The sequence below is a fragment of the Balaenoptera physalus genome (genome assembly GCF_965194825.1).
Source record: "Balaenoptera physalus genome assembly, chromosome: 12".
Classification (NCBI taxonomy): domain Eukaryota; kingdom Metazoa; phylum Chordata; class Mammalia; order Artiodactyla; family Balaenopteridae; genus Balaenoptera; species Balaenoptera physalus.
Window position 1 is genome coordinate 78,460,320 of NC_138897.1, and position 25,269 is coordinate 78,485,588.

The 25,269-nt window shown below is 41.7% G+C and overlaps 1 protein-coding gene across 2 annotated transcripts in view; it reads left to right on the top strand.

Annotated features, from left to right (window-relative positions):
• The window catches only part of MYO1H (myosin IH), a 111,419-nt gene that overhangs the window by 66,500 nt on the left and 19,650 nt on the right, over positions 1-25,269 (top strand). For both annotated transcript variants that reach the window (XM_082417424.1, XM_082417423.1), the window contains exons 3-16: positions 2,206-2,321; positions 3,646-3,844; positions 4,813-4,893; positions 7,229-7,408; positions 10,271-10,369; positions 11,503-11,616; positions 11,939-12,010; positions 12,671-12,790; positions 13,855-13,922; positions 14,258-14,363; positions 14,657-14,737; positions 17,002-17,093; positions 18,804-18,898; positions 22,087-22,133. In XM_082417424.1, coding sequence (XP_082273550.1) covers positions 2,206-2,321; positions 3,646-3,844; positions 4,813-4,893; positions 7,229-7,408; positions 10,271-10,369; positions 11,503-11,616; positions 11,939-12,010; positions 12,671-12,790; positions 13,855-13,922; positions 14,258-14,363; positions 14,657-14,737; positions 17,002-17,093; positions 18,804-18,898; positions 22,087-22,133 — 1,470 coding nt within the window. The remainder of the gene's footprint in view (positions 1-2,205; positions 2,322-3,645; positions 3,845-4,812; positions 4,894-7,228; positions 7,409-10,270; positions 10,370-11,502; positions 11,617-11,938; positions 12,011-12,670; positions 12,791-13,854; positions 13,923-14,257; positions 14,364-14,656; positions 14,738-17,001; positions 17,094-18,803; positions 18,899-22,086; positions 22,134-25,269) is intronic.

The window sequence follows — 25,269 nt, forward strand, 5'->3', positions numbered from 1 at the left end:
CTGACTGGCCAGGCTATTCCCAGACCCACTTCTAGAGAGGTGAGGGATGAGGCCAGTGGCCCCCTGACCTCATGATATGGCCTGAGAGCTGGAGATGTTCTCTCAGAGGAATCTGTTGGAAGAAGGGGGACTTGATGCCAGGCAGGCAAAAGTAAGAGATGTCCACCATATCCCAGGAATCTTCAAGGGTCAAGACTGCAGTACTTTACCAGAACTCTGTTCAAGTTGGTCTCCTAGCTTCTAGTGGTCAATTTTTATTAAGATCTCCATTTATCACTCCACCTTGGTTTGATTGGTCGATTTTCAGGTAAATTCCTTTAAGGGTGCACTCAACAGTGTTTCTGTGTGTGTGTGTCTGTGTAGGTGGGTGTGTTATTGTTTACTTTTATTAGCTTTTGCTAAGAGTAAATGAGATGATCAGAAGCAGTTTAAAAATATTAAAAAATAAAAAAAAATTTTTTTTCTTGTAGTTATTTTTTTTGTAATAGTGCCCGTGGCTTAGTCTACATGTGGAAACCAAGGTTACCAAAAGAAACAAGCAAAGTGTTTCTCAGAGTATACATTTTTAATCGTGGAAATAGATTTCATCTATAAGTTTATGTATAAGCAGAAGAGAAATAGTATGGTTTGGGGAAGTATAAGTGGGATGATAGGATCATCATGGATAAACGAAATGTTTCCAATCTGAACAGGTAAATTTCAGAAACTGTGTTCTATCCTGGAAGATTTCTACTGATGGAAGCGGTGCAGAGTTTTAGTCAAAATACTCATCTGTGATCCAGTTCTCTGTTTGACTTCGTCCTAGAGATTGGAAACAATAGTTGGAATGACTTTAGCATAATTGAATGTAGGCTTGAGTGTACCTCCAGTCTTTGAGACTCTGAAATGAAAAGCAACAACAAACTCAGAATCTGAAAACACCAGATATATTTTTTATACCATTTTTAAAGGTTACTTTCCATTTACAGTTCTTACAAAATATTGGCTCTATTCCCCGTGTTGCACAATACATCCTTGAACCTATCTTACACCCAGTAGTTTGTACCTCCCACCCCCAAACCTATATCTTGCTCCCCCCCGCCTCTCCCCACTGGTAACCACTAGTTTGTTCTCTATATCTGAGTACCAGATGTATTTTTTTTTTTTAAATACCAGGATTTTAAAAAATAAATTTATTTATTTTACTTATTTATTTTTGGCTGCATTGGGTCTTCGTTGCTGCGCGCAGGCTTTCTCTAGTTGCAGCGAGCGGGGGCTACTCTTCATTGCGGTGCGGGGCTTCACTGCAACTACTGAAGCCCACGCACCTAGAGCCCGTGCTCCAGATGTATTTTTAAAGGAGCCTAAATATTTATTTTTGTATATAAGAGCTTAGAACTTTTATTCATAATCATATTCCAAGAAGCTTTCTTTAGTGGCTATATTACAAATATAAGTACTTCAAACACTTGAATATTAGTTGAATCCAACAGTGAGATCTAGAGAAATAAATGCCAGTGGTGGGAGTGTTTGCCCAGTTTTAGATGGCAGGTATATATGCTTGCCCTGCTTTCACTCAATCACCAGAAAGACCTTTGTGAAACATGAATCAATCAGATCATGGTGTACACCCTCAAAGTCATCTCTTTTACATAATAGTTCAGGGCAGTGTTTCATTTCAGTAGCAGGGAGTGGGCTCTCTGACATCCATTGCATGTGGAATGAACCCCCAGTTCCTGACACCCTGCATGGTCTCAACTCACACCCTCCCCAACATCCTCTCTACCATTTTCTAGTCTCCCCTCCCTTGCTGGCCTCCAATGCAGAGCCACACGTGTCCCCTCAGCCTGAGATGCCCTTCCTGCCTACATTTTTCAGACGGGCTCATCATCCTTCAAGTCTCAGCTCAGATGTCATCTCCTTAGAGAAGCCCCTCAAAGCCCACTAGCTAAGGTGGCCTTCCTTAGTCATTCACTCACTCATTACTCTATTTATGCCTTTCTTAGCACACTAATTGAAGCAGTCTTTGTCCCTTGGCTGTTTGTCTGCCCGCCTATGCCATGTAGGTTCCATGACAGCAGAGACCCCCCCTCCCCACCTGTCGTATTTATCGTGTTATAGTCCCAGCACTGAAGGAACACAAGGGGATTATAGCACGTGATGGTCTTTTGCTGTAGCCATTTGCACCCTGAAATTCCTCACTAGTGCTTTGGTCTATTCCTCTAGACATATATTGGGACCCTCCTTGTGTCTGTGAACCCATACCAGGAGCTTGGAATCTACACTGTGAGCCAGATGGAACTTTATCAAGGGGTCAATTTCTTTGAACTGCCACCGCATGTGTAAGTAGCACCCATGAGGTCAGCAATAGGAGTATTTTTCTCTCTTTCTACCTCTCTTTTTTCCCCCTCTCTCCCTTCACCCCACCCATCCACCTACCACCCACCCATCCATTCACCTACCCACCCACATACCCACCCATCCACCTATTCACCCACCCACCCATCCATTCATCTACCCACCCATCCATCTACCCGTCCGTCCACCTACCCATCCATTATCCATCCACCCAACCATCTACATCCTTGATGCATGCTCATTAGGTTGTGTATCTCACTTAAACTGCTGCCTTCTTCTGAAACAAGTCTTTCAACAGAGTGGAAAACATCAGCAGATCATTATCAAATCTAAGCTTAAATATGATGAGAAATAGAATCTTTGTATGACTCCTGAGAAATCTAAATGTGGCTAGAGAGGTGTCTTCTCTTGGAAATGGATTGCTATAGTGCCTTCTACTGGTACCTGAATGTCATGGCAGCTGAGAAGAATGCCCATTGGTGGGAACTTACCAGGGCTGCAGATCCATAAGAAAAGCAATTTCCTGCCTGGTCTATATGTGACTTGGGCTTTGCTGAATTTCCCAGTTCTCCTCCTTGGTCGACTTCTGGGCTAATATTTAGGTTCTCCATTCATTTTTCTTGGTGATTCACCTATTCTACTCCCAAGGCATTTATGAACCTTTCTGCCTCACCACCACCAGCGATTTCTGAAATACCCAGCTTTCAAACTCAGCCACATACTAAGATTATACCCTTGGGAGACCTTCATGCTTTGGTTTCTGATCTTGTAGATAAAGCCCTTATACTAGTTTTACCTCTTGTCCTAAAGCTATCACAGAACTTTTCAAATCTTTTTGGTTTCCTGCCTCTATACTCTTAGTACTTTAGGTTTTGAAGGGAAGAAAACACGAGATCTTATATCTATTGAGTTACTCAATATTTAGACAAGATGTTATTTCCACCTACAGTTAATAGAGCATCTCTTGGGGATGTAACTTAGTATGTAACTTATTCTTATAAGAAATGTTGATAGATTTTTTTTTTAAATTGGTAAATTTTGAAAAATCTTTTTATTCCTGCCCCAATTCTTCACTGTAACTCTTCTATTGTTAGAGTTTTGATATCTAGTACACTCTGTGAGTGATCAGTCAGTGGGTCATGGTGAAGGTTTGCTATCTGTCTGAACTAAGTGCCTTGTACCACAATCTGGACGTGGCTTCTGGGAGGAAGGGTACTTTGTCCTCCTGCTCTGGTGGGCATCAGAGTCAAGGGAAGGAGGGTTATAGTCACTTCCATTCCTTGCGTTTCTGTCTCACTACTTCCCCAGCTACGCCATAGCTGACAACGCTTACCGCATGATGTGCTCTGAGCTAAATAACCACTTCATCCTCATTTCTGGAGAGAGCGGGGCAGGGAAAACGGAGGCCTCCAAGAAGATTCTCCAGTATTTTGCAGTGACCTGCCCAATGACTGAGTCACTACAAATAGCCCGTGACAGACTGCTACTCTCCAATCCAGTGCTGGAGGTGAGCGATCTTTGAGGACCTAGAGAGGGCAGTTCCAGGGAGGTCACTAAGTAAGAAGAATCTTCTGTTCGGGTAGGTCGGTCAAAATGGGCAGGTCTGGAAGTTAAGAAGAGGGCAGTGGATCACATGGGTAGTAGTATTGTGGTTGAAGGGCGTGACCTTGAAGTCCAGCAGGCATGGAGACTAACCCTGGGGCAGTCATGCACCAACAAGCTTCTGCAATCACTCCGCATCTGGAGAATGGGTCTACTTATAGTACCTACGTCTTAAGAGGTTTTGAGGATTAAACAAGATGAATGCATAAAAAGCACACAGCAGAATTAGTAAGCACTAAAATAATACTCTTATTATTCATTAATATTTTTATTGTTTAATTAAAATCATTTTGATGATTATTATTTCTACTATTGCAATTCACTGACTTGCTGGATGATTTTGAACACGTTATTTTCTCCTGTGTTTTGGTTGCTCTTTGTGTAAAAGGTGTTTATGGTTGAAGGGATTTTCCCAGTAGACCTTTGGGCTGAACAGTTTACATCTTTGATATAGGAAGGTGTCTGGTGATGGGGGCCATTAACTGTGCCCTTCTAGAACAGCAAGGGCCTAGGGTCCTATCTACCTCTCCTTAGGCCATTTCTAATCTATTCCTAGATTGGATTCTAGGGAGAAGATATTTTTCCCTTCTTTTCTCTGGGTCCAACCCCAATATTTGGCATCAAATCCTCTGTAAATAGTGATTCCTTCTTAGAATATAAAGTATGGCTTTCATTCCTGGTTCCCCCTCCCCTCCTCCAATGAGCATGTCATTTAGGGTCAGGAATTCGATGAGCATGGCGAATGACTTAAATGGCACTGAATGACACTTAATGTCATTGAGTGACACATTAAATGACACTGAATGACACTTAATGACTTAAATGGCAGTGAATGACAATTTGGTTCAGTCTCCCCTCCCTTTGTATTCCAAGGCTTTTGGAAATGCCAAAACACTCCGGAATGACAACTCCAGCAGATTTGGAAAATACATGGACATACAGTTTGACTTTAAGGTACACTGAAGTTCTTATTACTGCTTCATGGGAACCCCTTAACTTGCCAGCAATGGAAACCCATCTCAAGGTACCTTAAGGGAGGAAGGGCATTTATTGGCTCAAAAAGTTGAAAAATCCAGGATTAGTGCTAGTTCTAGGAAATGCAAATAAAGACCACGATGACATATTTTACTATGTGGGCAAAAATTAAGAAGTCTGATAATACCAGGTGTTGGTAAAGATGTGTATCATTAGGAACTCTTACACATTGCTGGTGGGGAGTACATTGGTACAGCCCATTTGGAAAACAGTGTATCATCTTGTGATGTTGAAATCACATAATCTAAGGTGGAGCCATTCTACGCCTGGAGATATTCCTACAGATATGCAAACATGCCCACAACAGCACTGCTCGCGATGGTAAAGGGACTGGAAAAGAACCACACATCTCGAGAGAGCTGAATGCCCATCAACAGGAGAACGGCCAAATTGCGGGATGCTCACACGATGAGATGTTTTATGGCAGTGAGAGCACGTGACCGCCAGCTACACACAATGTAGACGGGTCATGAGAACGTACTGGTGTCAGTGTGATGCCATTTCTTATAAAACTTGAAAACATTCCAAAGTAAACAATATATTGCTTATGTGTACATAATTATATGACATGGGTTGGCAAACTTATTTGGAGAGGGCCAGATAGTAAATATTTTAGGCTTTGTGGACCATACAGCCTCTGTCTCAACTACTCAACTCTGCTCTTGTAGCATGAAAGTAGCCAGAGACAACACATAATGAATGAGTGTGGTTGTGTTGTACACAGAGTTTAAATGAGGCTAATGCAAGTAGGAGGGGTAGACAAAGTTCTCAAGGACGTATAATTCCAAGTGACAAAGTGACACTTAAGCTAGAGAACAGTAACTGGCTGGGCGTTCAGTGTAGTGATGAGGACAGACTGACACAGGGTTTCCCAGAGGCTGGAACATGGGTTTCTGGTGGTGTGTGCATAGACTTTGAAAAAAATTTAATAACGATATATATTTTTTCACTTTTTATTGAAATTCTACACATAGTAAAAAGGACATAAATCATGCATACAGCTTGATAAATTTTTACATATGAATCTACCTGTGTAACCACCACTCAGATCAAGATATTAAAATTTCTAGCACCTAGAAGGTTCTCCTACCTGTCTCTGACAATACACCCCCTTCCCAAAGGTGATCGCTGCTCTGACCTCTATAATCACAGATTCATTTTGCTGCTTCTTGAACTTCAGAAAAATGGAATTATACAATTGTTCTATTTTGTGTTTGGCCTCTTTCAGTCAACATGTCTGTGAGATTCAACCATGTTGCTGCATGGAATTGTTCATTTTTTGATTGCTCGACTTTTATCACCATTTATCTGTTCTCCTGTGTTGGACATTTGGGTTGTATCCAATTTGGGGCTATTGCAAATAGTGCTGTGAACATTCTTGTACCTCTTTTAGTAGATATAAGCCCACTCCTTTATGTTGGGTATATACCCAGAGGTGGCATTGCTGGGGTCTTACCAGCAATGTTATAATTGAGAGTTTCAGTTTTTCCACACTCTTGCCAACATTTGGTATTGTCAGTCCTTTTAGTTTTAGGCATTCTGGTGGGGTATAGTGGTTTCTCACTGTAGTTTAAATTTGTATCTCCCTGATTTTTAATGAAGTTTTGCCCGTTGGTCATTTAAAGACCCTCTTGTATGTTAAAGTCTTTTGCTCATTTTTAATTGGGCTGTCTTTTTTTTTTCCTTATTGATTTGCAAGTGTTCTATATATGTCCTGGAACACAAACCCTTTATCGGCTATCTTATTTAAAGCAATAATTAAGACAAGTGTGATATTGGCACAAGAATATATAAAGAGGCTAATGGACCAGAAGAGAGTCGAGAAAGACCCCTCCCCCCGCCCCGCTCACGTATATGGTCACCAGACTTATGACCAAAGCACCACTGTGATTCAGTATGCATAGAATTGTCTTTCCAATAAATGGTGCTGGTCAACTGGAAATCCATATGGAGGATAAAGAGATCTTTGGCCTCAACTTCACCCCATATACAAAAATTGAATAATGATGGGTCATAGTGCTAAACGTGGATGGTAAAAACAGTTGTTTCTAGACGAAAACACAGAAAATATCTTCATGACTGTGGGCGTAGGCAAAACTCTTTTTGAAACGGAACCCAGAAAACACTAATCCTAGCAGATCGTTAGATCAGACTTGATTCAAATTCAGAATTTCAGTTCATCAGAAGACACCAGTAAGAGAGTGGTTTGATTATTGTTTTTTTTTTCCCCCAAATTTTTTGCTCTCTGTTGAAGGGCATTCCTGTAGGCGGGCATATCATCAGTTACTTGATAGAAAAGTCTCGAGTCGTCTATCAAAATCAGGGTGAGCGGAATTTCCACATCTTCTACCAGCTGCTAGAGGGTGGAGAAGAGGAGCTCCTTGCTTACCTGGGACTTGAGCGAGACCCCCAGCTGTATAAATACCTCTCACAGGTTGGAAAGACCAGCACCTGGTTCTGGTGGCCCTTTGGAGGTGGGGGATCAGGGGTGTTTGGGGGACTTCTGTGGGATGTTCAATAACTTTCTCATTATCATTGTGGAGGTATTCTACTGATTGGTTTCTTGACCCCTCCTTTTACGCCTGGCAGGTATATCATCTTGGTACAGTAACCAATATCTCGGTGAGTGGTTCTCAGCCCTGGCTGAAGTTAGAATTACCCAAGGAGCTTTTGAAACACACAAATGCCTGGGCTCTACTTTCCAGAGATTCATATTTAATTGGTCTAGAGCAAGACCTGGACATCAGGGTGGTTTTATTTATTTTTTTTATAATCTTTTTTGTTATAAACATTTTCAGTTTTCAGAAAAGTTGAATCAATAGCATTACATGCCTCACTCACATTAAAAAATTATTACCATTTTGCTATATCTGTTCTGTCATCTAACTTCTGCTGAACCATTTTAAAGCAATTTGAGATTTTATGGCACTTCCGTCACAAATAATTCAGCATGTAGCTTCTAAAAATAAGAGTATTTTCTTATACCGTGCTACCATATTGAACCTTAAAAATTAACAATAATTTCCTTATATCATCTACTAACTAGTCCGTAGTCAAATTTTCCGTTGTCCTCAAAATACTATCTATAGCAGTTTCTTCCAACTAAGATAAAATCATGCATCGGTTATTATGTTTCTTTCAATCTAGACTCTTACTTCTTTTCATAAAATTAACAGTGTGAAGATGCTAGAGCAGTAGATTGAGATTGAATATTTTTGGTAAGGACACTGCATAGATGCCCGGCATAGACATCCTGCATCATCTCAGCAGACACATGTTGTCCATTGCTTCACTGTTAGTGATGCGAATTTGATCACTAGGTTAAGGTGGTGGCAGATCTTTCCACTGTAGAAATATTTTCCATCAGGGTTGTTTTAAACATTCCTTGGTGATTAAATGCAATTCAGTGAATCCCCTGGATATTCTAATGCACAGCTGAGGTGAGAACTTCTGGTCTAGTGTGATAGAAACACACTGTCTATCTCTGTCCACAACCTATGGTACTTCATTCTGCTTTCAGAACTAGTTTGGAAAAGACTTTTTGCACCTTCCTGCCTTCCGTCCCGAGAACTGTTTTCTGCGAAATGAATGAGCGTCCTCCCTTACAGAACTAGTTCAGACCATTTCTATGAACAATCCTAGGAAGTAGTGTTGTACAAAGTGGCTTCCAGAATTCAACTTCCCAGCACTAATTTTTTTGCAACCAGCACTAGGGTGTGGGACGCTCAGGATGTATAACACCCCTCAGTGTTTGATGTCACCAGCACCTTTTTGCCCCAAGATTTTTGGATTTTTCTCTTCTCTCTGGGCCTGGCTTGAACGGAGGTCACTTGGCAGAGTACAAAGCAGGGACATCATTTAAGAAAGAGAGCCAGGTCTGATAAAGTGAATATTGTAAAATGAAGGCCAGCGTATCATAGTAAATCATGGAGGAAAAGACGACTTGATGGAAATTTATTTTGAAAAATGCAGCTAAATCAGGAAGATAAGAGAATCTCATAATCTCATTTTATACTTAACAAACTTTGTACTAATTCTTAGAACAAAGAATAAATCAAATTTGATTTTTTTTTTCTTTTTGAGGACCTCATTTTTCCAACAGAGCTGTATGGGGGCGTCACCTTTGGCTTTTCATAGCATGCATGATCAGAGGATCAATTTGTTACACTCTTTGAGGACTTCATCCATTAAGGATGGATTTCATCCATTTAAGAGGACTTCATTTATGTAGGGCTTCTCCTAACCATTCGATTATCAAATCACTTTCTTTGGGAATGTATCATGCCTTTATCCTTGCAGATTTTTTCTGGCCTGATTAATTTGGCCAGATCCTCATGCCACAGTGGCTTTGGAAATGGCTCAAGCAATTCACCAGTATTATTTTGATCGATTTCATATTCTCCTGTAACTTTGGCAAACTTTGTGACTGCTTTGTAGTATATCTGCACTGCTTCCAAACCTCTAGGTGTCCTCTGAGGACTGACTTAGACTAGCCCTGCCCTTGGAGAGGCAAGAGCAGATGTCGCTAGTTGTGTGGGCAGGGATATTTGCAAGGCTGCAGATTTAACACTGGCCAGTTCACTGGTGAATATTTTCATGGTATGACACCTTTGTTTTCCCCATGCAACAAGGAACTCTTTTAAGATATCAAATCTTCAGATAATCAGGAAACTAAGAATACTCTGCACTACAAAAGCAAAAAAAAAAAAACCTCATCTAGAAGGTTTTCTCTTTAAATTGTGATATTGGTAGTCTGTTACTTGTTTAAAAGACAGCTTCTAGAGTTAATGGGAAAAGTCTTATTATACTTCCTGTAGTATCTGTGTTTCTCTAGATGCCAAACTTTTATTTCCTTGAGCGAAGGAAATCCTGCAGTGAAGTTTCTGATGTTGGTTGCTAAGTGTGTCAAGATTGTTTTCTGAATTTAAATACTGTCATTTTCCTGCATGTTTCAGCAGATATCTATTGAGACAAGTGTTTCCAATTTATTCAGCAAAAATGGCAAGAAAACCTATTTTTAAAAACACACTAAAGATATACCACTAATATGTAACTTTGAAAGTTTTCCCAGACAGATTTTTAAACAAAATTACAAATAAATTTGAAAAAAGCAGCAGTTGGCAAATCGTCAGGTGGTAAACAGTTAGACTAGAACCCATTTTTTTCACAGCTCAGAACATTCTAGAACTAGCTTTTTCGTGCTTGTAGAGAAAATCATTTTGATTAGGAGTAGGTGTTTATAAACCTAACTGTTGTTACAAAAATGCTGTTAAGCGACCCAATTCTGTGTCAACAGGGCCACTGTGCCAAAGAGTCGTCTATTAATGACAAGAACGACTGGAAAACTGTTTCCAATGCCTTTTCTGTCATCGATTTTACTGAAGATGATCTTGAGGTATGAGCCCCCCGAGGGCAGAGATGCCAAGGTCAGGTCTGGGATTGAGGAAACCATCCTGGTTTCTTGGTGATTCACGGTAGGGTTGCCAGATTCAGCAAATAAAAACATAGGACACTTAGGTACATTTGAATTTCAGATAAACACTGACTCGTTTTTTAGTAGCAGTATGTCCCAACATTGCATGGGACAAACTTCATACTAAAAATTAGTCATTGCTCATAAATACACTACCACGTGTAAAATAGATAGCTCGTGGGAACCTGCCGTATAGCACAGGGAGCTCAGCTCAGTGCTCTGTAACGACCTACATGGGTGGGATGGTGGTGGGAGGGAGGTTCAAGAGGGAGGGGATATAGGTATACATATAGCTGATTCACTTCATTGTACAGCAGAATCTAACACAACATTGTAAAGCAATTTTACTCCAATAAAGAAAAGAAAAAATAAATAAAAATTAGTCATTGCTTACTTGAAATTCAAATGTTAACTGGGCATTCTGCATTTCATCCAGCAGCCCTGAATTTTCCCAGTGTTGGGTGCCAGCAGGTGGTCGTGTTTCCTCTTCCCCTTGAACCCAATCTCAAATATTTAATCCCCTAGAACGCTAGGAATATCATTTATTTATGCTTCTATATTGGACCAAACTGGACCAAACTGTAGGATTTATAAACAGTTTGTTTTTACATCTTTTTGTCCTTGTTTCCTGGGTGGGGGGAGGGGATTGTTAAACTATTGATCTTTCAAGGACCAGGATATAATTAAAAAATATATATATGTATGTATATATACACATATGTGTATATATATATATATACACACATATATATACACACATATATCTGGGATCATGACATTGGAACATTAGATTGGTGGGGAGGCACAGGGTGATATCATAATAGCAGTGTCTTGTGCTGGAGATGAGTGAGGCATCATCCTGCCCTCCGCCGAGGCTCTTTCCCGGCTTCCCTTAATATCTGGGGAAGGAGGAAACTCCATTCGTTCTGTGAGCTCCAGGCTGGAATTCAGGGGCGGGGAGTTCTCCCTCGGGTATCTCCTCTCTGATGACATTTATCAATTAGGCGGCCACCGTCTTCTCTCCCTGCCCTCCTCACCACTTCCCACATTCCTAGAATCTCTTTGGAATTATTGCCAGTGTCCTACACCTGGGGAACATCTGTTTTGAAGAGAACCAGCAAGGCTGGGCCTGCATACCGGACACCCACGAGATCAAACGGATTGGCAAGGTGATGGTCCAACTTGCGAGAGCCCCGGTGCGGGGGGAGCAGACACTTTCAGAGATGGAGAGGCGGGGGAGGGGAGTGAGGCAGCCGGACGCCCATGTCCCAAATGGCTCACATCGTGTTCTCCCAGCTGACACTGGTTAGGAGGTTTAAAGAGCATGGGGGTAGATGAGGGAGTGGGTAAAAGCCAGTTGGTTGAAAGACCAAATATGATCTGTTTTGCATTAAAGCACAGTTAGTAGGGCAGGTACACCTGGACCTGGAAACTCTTTATTAGTGAGTAAAGTTGGGTTACTGAATGGCATTTTGATTTCCATTTATTCAGCTCCTAGGGGTCCACCCATGGGTCCTTCTGGAAGCTCTCACCCATAGAAAGATTGAAGCCAAAACGGAGGAGGTAAAAATGGCTCTAGGTGGAAATGTACCTGCCCTTCCCACCACCGCTGCCAGCAGGATGGTGGCCCTAGGGGAGGCCAGACTCCTGAATCCTGCCCACAAGTTTCTGTGTGGTCCAGCTTCTGTCAGCATCTCCTGCCTTAACTTCCCCATCCCCCAACATCCCACCATCACAAGCTCTCTGTGCCTCATGCTCGCCCTGCCTTCCCTCCACAGAGTCTTTGCATATGCTGTTCCCTCTGCTGGAACACTTTTCCCTATGCTTCTTGTAGTTAACCCAGCCTCATCCTTCAGTTCCCAGGGATCATTTCTTCAAAGTCCTTTCCCTGCTCATCACACCCCTACCCTAAAGCACCATATGTATCTCCTTATAGCACTTGTCACTCTCAGCTTGAGAGCAACATGATGCTTCTTTGTGTGACTTGTTGAATGTCCCCCTGCCAAATGTGAGCCCACAGAGGCTGGAACTGTTTGTCTTAGTCATGGCTGTATATCAGCACAGTGCCTGGCTCTCAAGAAATAGAATAAACAGCACAGGTGGGAGGGGCATCTTTCCCCAGCAAGCATCCTTCCCTAGTCATCTTTAAAGCCTAGGTTGAACACTCAGGAGGCCTTTTAATTTTTTTAACCTCTGTAAAGATGTACCTGTCGTTCTTCTCAGGTGATATGCCCGTTGACGCTAGAACTCTCTGCCTACGCTAGAGATGCAATGGCAAAGGCCGTTTATGGACGAACATTTACTTGGCTGGTCAACAAAATCAATTCCTCCTTAGTGAACAAGGTTGGTCCACACACATTGGGTAATGTGCTCACTAACATGGTAATGTTTTATAACCAATATCTTTACTCTAAAGAATTTGTGAGAATTGACTGTATGCTCCTGGTGGGCAGGGATGGTGTCTTTTCACGTCTACATTTCCAGTGTCTAGCACACAGTAGGCTCACAAAAATGCATGCTGAATGATCTTGGCTGTGTGTCCCCAAGTGTGGGACACACAGCATTTCAAGTATGCCAGGTGGCTTTAAGTATACACAGAAACTTTTCCTTTTAACAGTATATTTTAATGTGTATAAGAAAAAACAGGCTGAGTCCTTTGAATTTACCCTAAGGGCATATTTCCTTTTTAAGTGGAGTTATTTAAATTAAAAAGGGAGTTTACTCAAAACTGGAAATGAAGGAAATGATATGAGGGCAACGGGGTACATAGATGTGGTGAGACTCAGGGAGGAAGCATGCAAAGGACAGATGTGGATACATTGACTCAGTACATCATATACAACGTTAAATTGTGTCCCTTAATAAAAAGGCATGCTCTCTTTAAATAGCCATCCTTGCCGGACAGCACTTGGTCCTCTGTTGAAAATGATATGCAAAGTATCTGCCTTCTCTCCTGGATAAACATCTCCTTCCTGCTGTTTATAGCTTCCTTCTGTCCTTCCCTCCCTCCCTCCCCTCCTTCCTTGTTTTCTCTTCTTTTTCTCTCTCTCTTCCTCTTCTTTTCTCTCCCTCTTTCTCTCTTTCTTCTTCTTCTTTTTTTTTTTTTTTTGGACTGAATGTGGGATTGGGAGGCTGAAGAGGGCTGAAGCAAGGAAGTGAATCGGAAGATGAAGGTTTCACTGCTCCGGTGACGGATAAGGAAGCTGGGATGGGATCTGGGGAGGCTGCAGGCAGGAGGAGGCAGGCTGGGAAAATTATTTCTACCCTAAGGTTCTTCTGTGAGCCATTGCTGGAGAGAGAAGGCATGAGATTTATAGCCAAGTCCCAGATTCGGGGACAGCTACCAGGTTTTGAGTGTCACAAAGTAAACAACCTTAACGATTAATGGTGTGTGTTACTTTGACTAGGATTTCACTGGGAAAACTGTGATTGGATTGCTGGATATCTATGGGTTTGAAGTCTTTGACAAGAATGGGTGAGTTCGTTGTTACCCACTGGTTCTTTGTTTTTCTTTAAGGTCTGAGTCTGGTTTATGGCATCTCTGATGTTATTGGAATTCATTTTCCTATTTCTAGAAATCCTCCAGATTTGCATAGCCCCTACCTAATAGACTTTTCTAGAATGGAATAACTATAAAAAATGCAAATGTCTTTTAGCTTGACTCTTCTGATCTATTTAGTAAATTATTTGTTTAATAAGGGCTTTGGTTTTTCTGTATGGAAAAGCATCCTTAAAAATAAGTAAAAGCAATTTTTTTAAAACTTGGTCTACTCACGTAGCTTTAGTTACTTAAATCTTTTGCACCTCTAGTTTTGAACAGTTCTGTATAAATTACTGCAATGAGAAACTCCAGCAACTATTAATTGAGAGAACCCTAAAAGCGGAACAGGCAGAATATGAAATGGAAGGTATAGAGGTAAATGTTTCGATGTTTTCTCCTCATTTGATTTCTTAACATAGCAAAAGACATTTACTTGAGAAATATTATTTCATTGGAGATTTTTCCGGATTAGTACTAAGGATTATTTTTCACTCCTTCTCTGCTTATTTCGTGGGAAGTTATTTTGATATTCAGCAAGTATTCTTTTTGAAATGTTAGAGATAAAAATCAGATTTGGGAAAAACAGTTGGAAAATCAATTTTAAAGAATTATATTTGACGCTCATCTTAATCCTTCTTGGAGAATTTTTTTCCTCTTTGTCATTTTAGTGGGAGCCAATTCAGTATTTCAACAACAAGATCATCTGTGACTTGGTAGAAGAGAGGCACAAAGGAATCATTTCCATTCTGGTGAGAAAATTAACATTGACTTGGGGCCCATTCAATGGTATTTACAATACCCAGGCTTACAAAGGGTTAAGAGTGAAATCCACGGGATTACTGAAGGATGCAAGTTGAACTTTTTTGCTGAATTTTTGCTCCAGGCTTTAGGCTGAGCTTTCTCCTCTTGTTCAGATTCACAGACCTAAATTATAGCCCATCAGGAGATCACAAGGAAAGACCTTTTATAATGAAAGCATGCGTGTCTCTCTTCCATAGACATGGAAGGATGAGCCAGGGAACTGGGGACCTGGTTTAGGCACTTGGGGGAGGGGCTGCTTTCATGCTTGGCACTGAGCAGGGAGCCAGAAGACTTAAAGGAAGGCTTTATAAAGTATATCCACGGGGCTTCCCTGGTGGTGCAGTGGTTGAGAATCTGCCTGCCAATGCAGGGAACACGGGTTCGAGCCCTGGTCTGGGAGGATCCCACATGCCGCGGAGCAACTGGGCCCCTGAGCCACAACTACTGAGCCTGTGCGTCTGGAGCCTGTGCTCCGCAACAAGAGAGGCCGCGATAGTGAGAGGCCCGCGCACCGCGATGAAGAGTGGCCCCCGCTTGCCGCAACTAGAGAAAGCCCTCGCACAGAAACGAAGACCCAACACAGCCAAAAATAAATAAATAAAGAAAGAAAGAAAGAAAGAAAGAAAGAAAGAAAGAATATCCACGGATCCTGAGTTGAGGCTCCGTGAGGTGGGCCTGTGACCTTCTTTTGAACTATTGTGACTTCTGAGAATATCAGGGTCCTCGAATCCACAGTTGTTCCACTTCAAACATCAATGTCTCTAATAAATTCTGAAGGCCAGTGAGAAATGACTTCCCTGCCTTGCCTTCCATTCGGGATCATCTGTACTACGGTTTGCCTCCCTGTTAATGAGAATTACTGGTCCCCTTCCTACTCCTGCCTCCCCGACAACTAACTGCTGTGTGAACCCACGATTCTAAAGCACAGCCAGGGACATTGATGGGTGGCGACTGTAGTCGCCAGGAACATGGGCACCATCTCGATTCAGATCCCAGCCCTACTGCTTATTAGCTGTGTAAGCTTAGGTAGGTGTCTTAACCTCTCTGAGCTCCAATTTCATCATCTTTCAATGGGTCCAATGATAACAGCACTTACCTCAGAGAGGAGCTGTAAGGACAAATTAAGTGAAATAATACATGCAGAGGGCTTAGAACTATACCTGGTGCATGGCAAGCATTCAAACTCTATCCGTTCAGCAAATACCTATTGAATGCTTACTTTGTGCCAGGATTCTGCCTTGTGCTTTGGGACACGGCAGTGGACAAAACAGGTCAAAACAGCTGCACTCAGAGGCTTTAAATTCTAGCATGGAGAGACTAACAACAAACAGGTGAATGGGCAAAATGCACAGATTGTGCAACGGAGAAAAAAGCAGGAAGGATTAGATGTGCTGGTGAGGGGGGTTCAATTTTAGGTAAGCTGGTCTAGGAAGGACTCTCTGAGAAGGTGACATCTGAGCAAAGACCTGAAGGGGGACAAGCTGCGTGGGCGTCCAGGAAGCACAGACTGATGTAAGCTAGTACATGTACGTTCAATGCGCCTGCAGATTGCTAGACTAGTATTTTAAAATACCTTAGTAGTAAGTACTTGTTTCTATTTGGTTTGCCATAGATGGAATCAGAAAGCATAGAAATGTTGCTTTGTAAGAATTGTTTCACCAACGTGAACCCAGCTTTTTTGTTGTTTTAATAAAAGCTACAGGGTTGATTCCTTTTTTTAAGATGGTCAATTGAATGTTATCACTGTTGAGGACCCAAAACAGGAAATAGACATAGCTTGTGAAACAGGAAACGTTAGACTCAACCAGCTTTGCGGCTTGCTTTCCCTGAGGGCTTTGCTCCTAGTAAAAGAGGGTATGTTCTTGGCCAGCTGGCTATGAGTGGTTAAGAGACAATGAAGCTGAGTGTTTCAGCTGGTTATGAAAGCTGCGAAGTGTCCCTGGGAAGACTTTGGACATAGGCGTCAGACAGGTGGGAGAGTTGACTTTTCATGGAAATTTCCAGTCTCTCTGGTTCCAAGCTTCCCTGATCAGATTTGAGAAGCTGAGCACATGTGATGGATTACCCTTCCTCCCCCAGAAATGTTCACCCGAACTTGTGTGAGATGATATATTTCAATCCACTACATTTGGCCCCAGCTGGTGGGAGCCTTTAAACTTGGAATTGATGGAGGGTGGTGCCATGAACAGACACTTCTCTTTCTGTTTTGTAGGATGAAGAATGTATTCGTCCTGGTCCTGCTACGGACTTGAGTTTCCTGGAGAGATTGGAAGAGAAAGTGGGCAAGCACGCACACTTCCAAACGTAGGTGTCTCGTTGCGAGGCTGTTGCATGGGGGAAGGTCACGTAGAGTTGACCTTTGAACAACACGAGTTTTAACTACGTGGGTCCACTTATACATGGGCTTTTTTTTTCAATAGTAAATAGTTACAGTACTACGTGATCCCATCCCCTGTTGGTTGAATCCATGGATACGGAAGGCCAGCTATGAGTTATGCACAAATTTTTGACTGCGTGGAGGTCGGTGCCCCTAAACCCCATGTTGTTCAAGGGTCAACTGTATTTCCATTATCTTGGATATATGGACAGTGTTCTCCAAGAGTACAGATACTTCTTCATTCCTAGAAATATCATGACGATACGCCAGCTGCACAGCTTTTGTTGGTAGGGGTCAAGGTCATGTGAATTCCAAGTAGAATTTTCTTTTTAAGATTTTGTATCTTATTCATCATTTCATTTTGGACATGTCCACATGCATGAAATATCTCTTTTTAATTCAGGCATAAAATACATGCAGTGGTGTATGTAGATCTGAATTGTACAACCAGATGAATTATTATATTTGTGCGTACCCACATCACCATCCCACAGATGAAGACATAGAGCATTTACAGCACCCCAGAAAATCAACTAGAAATTTAACATAGTCTTTGAGACAAGGAGGAGAGAATTTAAGGGCATGTGCTCTGGAGTCGTAGGGAGCTGGTTATGAATCCCAGTTCAGCCACTTATTAGACACGTGACTTTGGGCAAGCAATACTCCTGAGTTTGAGTTTCCCCTTCTACAAATGGGATAATTAATATACCTACCATATAGCATTGTAAATGACTACATAAATCACCTAGTGTAATTTCTGGCCATAGCAAAGATTCAATAAATTGTAGTGGCTTCATCAAACCCCTTATAGACTATTGAAAGGATACATAAGTGGAACTGGATAAGTATATGAATCAAGAATGGGAAAATAAGTTGTAACATCTTCACAAATGGGATAATATATGGCTACGAGAATGAACAATCTATAATACATGCAATGATGTAGGTAAATCACAAAAGCATGTAATCAAGAGAAATCAGACACAAAAGAGTACATACTATATGGTTCCATTTCTATGAAATATCAAACCCGGTAAAAACAACCTCTTCTGTTAGGTGTCAGGTTGTACCTGGAGAGGGCTCAAGGTTGGGGGTTCTCAGGGACTAGTAATGTTCTGTCTCTTGATCTGATGCGAGTCACACAGAAGAATTCAGTTTGCAAAAATTCATTGAGCTGTGCACTTGCGATATATGTGTACATAATATATATGTATATACATTTCAAAAAATTTATAAAAAATTATGAATCACCAGGATCTGAAAAACAATGTTTCATCAGTATTTTAGTCTCTCAGCATCATAAAAATGTAAAGTAGTAAAACTGACGTTTAGGCATCACCTAGAAAAATGGAAGTTATTTCACTGTACAAATAAATGTGTTTCTGTGACTCATGTATTTTTTTCCCATTCCTCGGTGCTTATGAGAAGGAAGGATCTAATTTTAGAGAGACCTTGGTCTGTAGCCAGAAGAAATAGGAGGCAAGGTTTCCTGGGAGCTGCCCTTTGTGGTTAGCTTTCAGTGCTGGCCTTCAGCTGATTGTCACAATCCTAAACAACTCCTTTGCTTTATATGTTGGTGCATTTGGTTGCAGTGAAGTAGAAAGTTTCAGTCCGTGTCTATTTCTGTCTTGCTGCAGCCGGAAGCTGGCAGGTCCAAAGGGCAGAAAGAGGATTGGCTGGATGGAGTTCCGGCTCTTCCACTATGCGGGAGAGGTCACATACTGCACCGAGGGTGAGTGTCTGTGGGGCACAGGTCACAGGTCACAGCCATGCAGGTGCCCCCGAATCCACTGAAAAAATGCTGCACATCTGTCTCAAATATTCCCTAGCCCCGTGTGCAAACATGCCATTTTAAAAGCATTTTAAAAGTTTTTACTTTTATATATAACCACTTTATTGTGATAATTCACATAGCATCTATTTCACCCGTTTAAAATGTACAGTTCAACAGTTTTTAGTATATTCACTCTGCAGTTGTGCAACTATCGCCACATTCTGTTTTAGAACATTTCCCCATCACCCCAAGAAGAGCCCCTTTACTCATTAGCAGTCACTCCCCATTTTCCCCCAGCCCCTCTCCTCCAGCCCTAGGCAACAAACCAGTCTACGTTCTGTTTCTGTAGATTTGCCTATTCTGGACATTTCATAGAAATGGAATCACACAACGTGTGGACTTTTGTGTCTGGCTTCTTCACTTATATAATGTATAATGTTTTCAGGGTTCATCCACGTTGTCATTCCTGTTTAATTGCCAAATAATATTCCATTGCATGGTTACACCACATTTTGTTTATCCCTTCATCAGTTGATGGGCATTTGGGTTGTTTCCTCTTTTTCGCTATTATAAATAATGCTGCTGTGAACATTTTTTCCAAAGCATTTTTCAAACACTTTCTTTTGTCACTTCTGCTTTAGGTTTTAGATAATTTTTGCTTCTAAATAAGTTTATTTTGCTAAAAAAATCTTTAAAAATTAAAATACTGTGTATTAGGTTTTTTCCCTTAAGTACAGAGTGGTATAAGAAAGAAAAACTTTCTAAATAGGACAAATCTCTCTATGTATATAACTTATTGATTTTTGTTTAAAGAATAAAGTAATACACATGTAAGGCTAGAAATTTCTGACAGTACAGAAAAGTACAAAAGGAAAACTAAAAACCACTTTTATTCTTAGTCTCTCCCTGAGGTAACCACAAGAACCAACTGGAAAATAAAAATGTCTTATGCATATACTTACACATGTGGGGACATGCACGTGTGCACACACACACACATCTAAATAACACAGATTGTTATTTTGGGTTATCTCTTTTGCATTTTTCATTTAATGGATATTGGCAATCATTTGGACTCCAACTAATATTCATTGAGCGCTCACTATGGGCCAGGCACTGTCCCAAATGCTTTACCTCTGTTGCTCGCTTAGACCTTACAGAACCACCCTGTGAGGTGGGTAGCCTTATTAGCCCTCTTTTAATCTATGAGGCACTGAACTCAGAGAAGTTAAATAACTTGACCAAGGTCACACACCCAGGCCTCTTGCCTCCAGACCTGCATTCGCTCTCCATAGCAACAAACAGGTTCCTCTTCATTTCTTCTGAAAAGCTACAGGTACTCCCTGTGGGGCTGTGTCCTGTCATCTGTTTGATGGCCTCTGTTTGTTTCCAGCTTTGTCTCTTGTAAACACTGCTGTGTTTGACATTTTTGTCTATTCCACTGGGCCAATTTGTGCACATTATATACCTAGGATAAATTCCCAGAAGTGGCATTGCTAAGTTAAAGATTCTATCAAAAGTTCCTTTTGACCACTTCTGGGCATATATCCAAAAGAACTGAAAGCAGGAACGCGAACAGATATTTGCACACCCAGGTACATAGGAGCATTATTCACAATAGCCTAAACGTGGAAGCAACTCAAGTGTCCATCGATGGATGAACGGATAAACAAAATGTATTCTATCCTTTCAATGGAACATTATTCAGTCTTAAAAAGGCAAGAAATTCTGGCACCTGCTACAACATGGATGAACCTTGAAAACATTATGCTAAGTGAAATAAGCCAAACACGAAAGGACAAATCTAATAGGATTCCACTTACGTGAGGTACGTAGTCAAATTCATAAAGACAGAAAGTAGAGTAGGGGTTATCAGGGGCTTCAGGGAGGAGGAATGGGGAATTAGTGTTTAACCAGTACAAATTTTCAGTTGGGGAAAAGGAAAAGTGTTCTGGAGATGGATGGATGGTTGCACAACAATATGAATTCACTTAATGCCACTGAACTATACACTTAAAGATAATTTAAATGGTAAATTTTATGTTATGTATGTTTTACCTCAATAAAAATGTTAGTTTTGATAAGTCCAAATTGTCATCTAAAAAGGTTGTATCTTAGACATTGCTGATGCATCTTTTTTCTTTTTTTTCCTGATGCATGTCATCTTTAGCTGGTTTCGGCTTCATAATGCCATCTAGTTACTAATTTAATTACTAACTGGCTAGGTTTTCAGTGAGCATTGATAAGCCAAGTTTTTTTTTTTTTAATTTTTTATGTATTATTTATTTATTATTTTTATTTTTGGCTGTGTTGGGTCTTCGTTTCTGTGTGAGGGCTTTCTCCAGTTGCGGCGAGTGGGGGCCACTCTTCATCGCTGTGCGCGGGCCTCTCACTATCGCGGCCTCTCTTGTTGCGGAGCAGAGGCTCCAGACGCGCAGGCTCAGTAGTTGTGGCTCACGGGCCCAGTTGCTCCGCGGCATGTGGGATCCTCCCAGACCAGGGCTCGAACCCGTGTCCCCTGCATTGGCAGGCGGATTCTCAACCACTGCGCCACCAGGGAAGCCCAGCCAAGTTTTAAAATTGGAAATAATGTGTCTTCCTTTGATGCCATTGGGTACCACTAGTCCAAGTGCTTGAGCTTGATTTTTGTCAGTGGTGGGGGTGACTTTCTCATCCATGTACATAATCTCACCTGGCCGCCCTTGGAATTCAGCTCCCTTCCATTGTTTCAATGTCATTCATTGTATGTGTAGTTCTTTACTAGGGCACGTGTACAATACTCAGAGTGAAGACTCTACATTCATGTGATAGCTCATCGGGGTTTTGCATGTAGCACGTGAGCTATAGGTCAGTTCTGAGGACTTGGCTCTTGACCAAGGATGGCGTTATCCCCCAGGGACATCTAGCAGTGTCTAGAGACCTGGCATCTAGCGGGTAGAGGCCAGGGATGCTGCTAAACATGCACAGTACACAGGACGCCCCCAAAACAAAGAATGACCCAGCCCCAAATGCCAGTATTGCCAAGGCTGAGAAACGCTAATGCTAAAAGATTATTTTTAGGATTTCCCTTATGCAATCAGTTGGGACGGAATTGTATTTTTAGTCAAAAACATTGATTCAGGGATTTCTCATTCAATGTTTTACAGGATTCTTGGAAAAAAACAATGATCTCCTCTACAGACATCTGAAAGAAGTAAGTCTGAAACTTAAGTATATGTATTTCTGATGGTTATGAGATATCACCTGTGATACTAATTTTGGGGTAGATTTGGCCTTCTGGACTTTTCTCTTCCATGCATTATATTAGAACTCCAGCATGTCATGGCCGGAACAGACATTTAAGATCATCTGTATGAACACTTGACTCAACAAACCCATTCATATGTGTGTGGTGTCCCTCCTGTGTGCCAGGCATGGTGCTAGCTCTGGGGTCTCAGTGGTGAACAAGACAGTCCTCGTTCTCATGGGGCTTATCATCGGGGGGTGGGGGCAGGGTGGGGAGGGAAGGAGGAGTGGCTGAGAATAAATACATACACAATTAAGTTATCCATCAGTGAGAAGTGCTATGAAGAAAAGGAGCTATGATTGAGAGGGACATTTTAAATTTAGTCTAAGTGGTCAGAGAAAACACCCTCGTCGAGGTGACTTTGAACTGAAACCTGAACGAGAAGGATCTTGGACTTGGGAAGATCAGGGGCTACTCCAGGTAGAGGGACCTGCATGTGCAAAGGCCCCGAGGCCCAGGTGAGCTCAGCATGTGTTCAGTGACAGGCAGTGTTAGAGGGGGCTGAGAGCTCAGCAGGATGAGGTCTCCAGGGAGGAATAGAGATCTTGTCTTGGAGCAGTGGGAATACACTGGAGTGACACAAACCAAGGATGAAGAAACTGAGACCCAGAGAGATCATGACTTGTTCAAGGTCATATCTCAAGGTGGGGCTGGAACCAGGATATGCCCCTGGGGCTACCAATGAAATCCCATCTCTTTTCATATGCCTCACTGATCAGAGAAACCTTGGGTTTTTTTAAGCCTTTATTTTGTATTAAAATAGTTAACTGTTTTTTAAAAATTGGATCGTATTTAATGAGCTTGGTTTATAAAAAGCTTAAACCTAGAGAGACATTTTCAGAGAGAACACGCAAACAGTTCATCCCAGGAGTGTTTTCTGCCCTTCCCTATTTTTCTCTACCACTTTAGGACCACTTGTCCCAACCTCTGGGATTCAGGATGGATGAGCGATTCCTCACTTTGGATGTCTGCTCCAGGCGGGCGCTCGCTGGGTCTGAGTCTCAGCCTGACCCTGTCCCAGCGGGGGCGCCTCATGGCAGATTTCCCCATCGGTGAAGTGGGTCTGTTGATGCCTTCCTCTTGGAGTGGAAGGTCCTGTTGGACAAATGGGAGACAGTATTCCCCTTGTGGCTTTCCCCTCTGTGGGCGTTGCCCGTCCCCTTCACAAACCCATCCATGGGAGGGTGCTTCCCACAGGAAGAATCTCTAAATCTCCCACTTTTTCCACCAGGGCTGAAGTTCCTTATACTTTCTGAGATGGGTGCTTTCTAATTTTTAAAATTTCCTATCTGCAAATTACTCTCTTATGCCACTGTGAGTTTAAAATTGGGGTGAGTTTTAAAAAATTCTAAATTTTAACTGTGGCAAAATACACATACATAATATGAAATTTACTATGTCAGTCATTTTTAAGTGCACAGTTCAGTTGTGTTAAGTACATTCCCATTGTTGTGCAATCCACCTCCAGAACTCTTTTCATCTTGCAAAACTGGAACTCTGTACCCATTAACCACTAACTCCCTTATTCCCCCTCCCCTCCAGCCCTTGGCAACCACTATTCTACCTTCTATATGAATTTGGCTACTCTAGGTACTTATATAAGTGAAATTACACAGTACTTGTCTTTTGTATCTGGCTTGTGTCACTTAGCATCATGTTGTCAAGCTTCATCCATGTTGTTGCATGTGTCAGAATTTCCTTCCTTTTTAAGGCTGAATCGTCCTCCATCGTATGGCTATAAGGAAAAAAAGTTTTTGTGTGTGTCAAATTAAAATTTTTGAAAAGATATGCACAGAAGGAAAAATCAGACATACCAAAGCTGATGTCCTTGGACCCATGTCACCAAGTCCCTCTCCTGAGAGCCAGCTGCTCTAACCAGTTTATTGTGTATCCTCCCAGGGATGGGACAGACCAGGACATGTGTGTGTGTGTGTGTGTGTGTGTGTGTGTGTGTGTCTCCCCCTTTTTCTTTTCTCTTCATACACACTATGCATGTGGTCCTGCATCTTGCTATTTTTCACTTAACACCGTATCTTGGAGATCATTCTTAAAGAGCTGGTTTGTTCTGTAGCAGCCTAGCTGGACTGGAAATAATTACTGCTTCATCATGTCCAAGGAAAAATAATCAGATGGCCTCACCAAATAGACAGAGCACTGGATATAGTACAGGTCTTCCTCAACTTACATGGGTTACATCCTGATAAACCCATCGTATATTGAAAATATCATAAGTTGAAAATGCATTGACTACACCTAACTACTGAACATCATAGCTTAGCCTAGCCCATCTTAAAGGTGCTCAGAATGGTTACATTAGCCTACAGTTGGGCCAAATCACCTAATACAAAGCCTATTCTATAATAAATTATTGAATATCTCATGTTATTGATTGAATACTGTACTGAAAGTGAAAAACAGAATGGTTTTGAGTATATTGGTGGTTCACCCTTGTGATCGCATGGCTGACTGGGAGCCGTGGCTTGCTGGGCTGCCCAGTGTCATGAGAGTGTTGTAAGCCTGGGAAAAGATCAAAAACCAAAATTCAAAGTATGGTTTCTATTGAATGTTCATCACTTTCACACCACTGTAAAGTCAAACCATCGTAAGTCGGGGACGGTCTGTATTGAACATTTTTTTCTACATGTGATTGTGTTTTTTTTTTAATTAATTAATTTTTTTTGGCTGCGTTGGGTCTTCGTTGCGGTGCATGGGCTTCTCATTGCGGTGGCTTCTCTTGTTGCGGAGCACGGGCTCTAAGCGCGCAGGCTTCAGTAGTTGTGGCACACGGGCTCAGTAGTTGTGGCACATGGACTTAGTTGCTCCGAGACATGTGGGATCTTCCCGGACCAGGGCTCGAACCCGTGTCCCCTGCATTGGCAGGAGGATTCTTAATCACTGTACCACCAGGGAAGTCCCTATGATTGTGTTTTTCCCCTCTTCTTCTTCAAGTGCTCCTAAGGCAGATGGCTCTGGTCCATTGTGCACACTTAACGTGAACTTTCCTGAAGACCCCTTAATGATTTCTGAAGCAGCAAATGTGGTA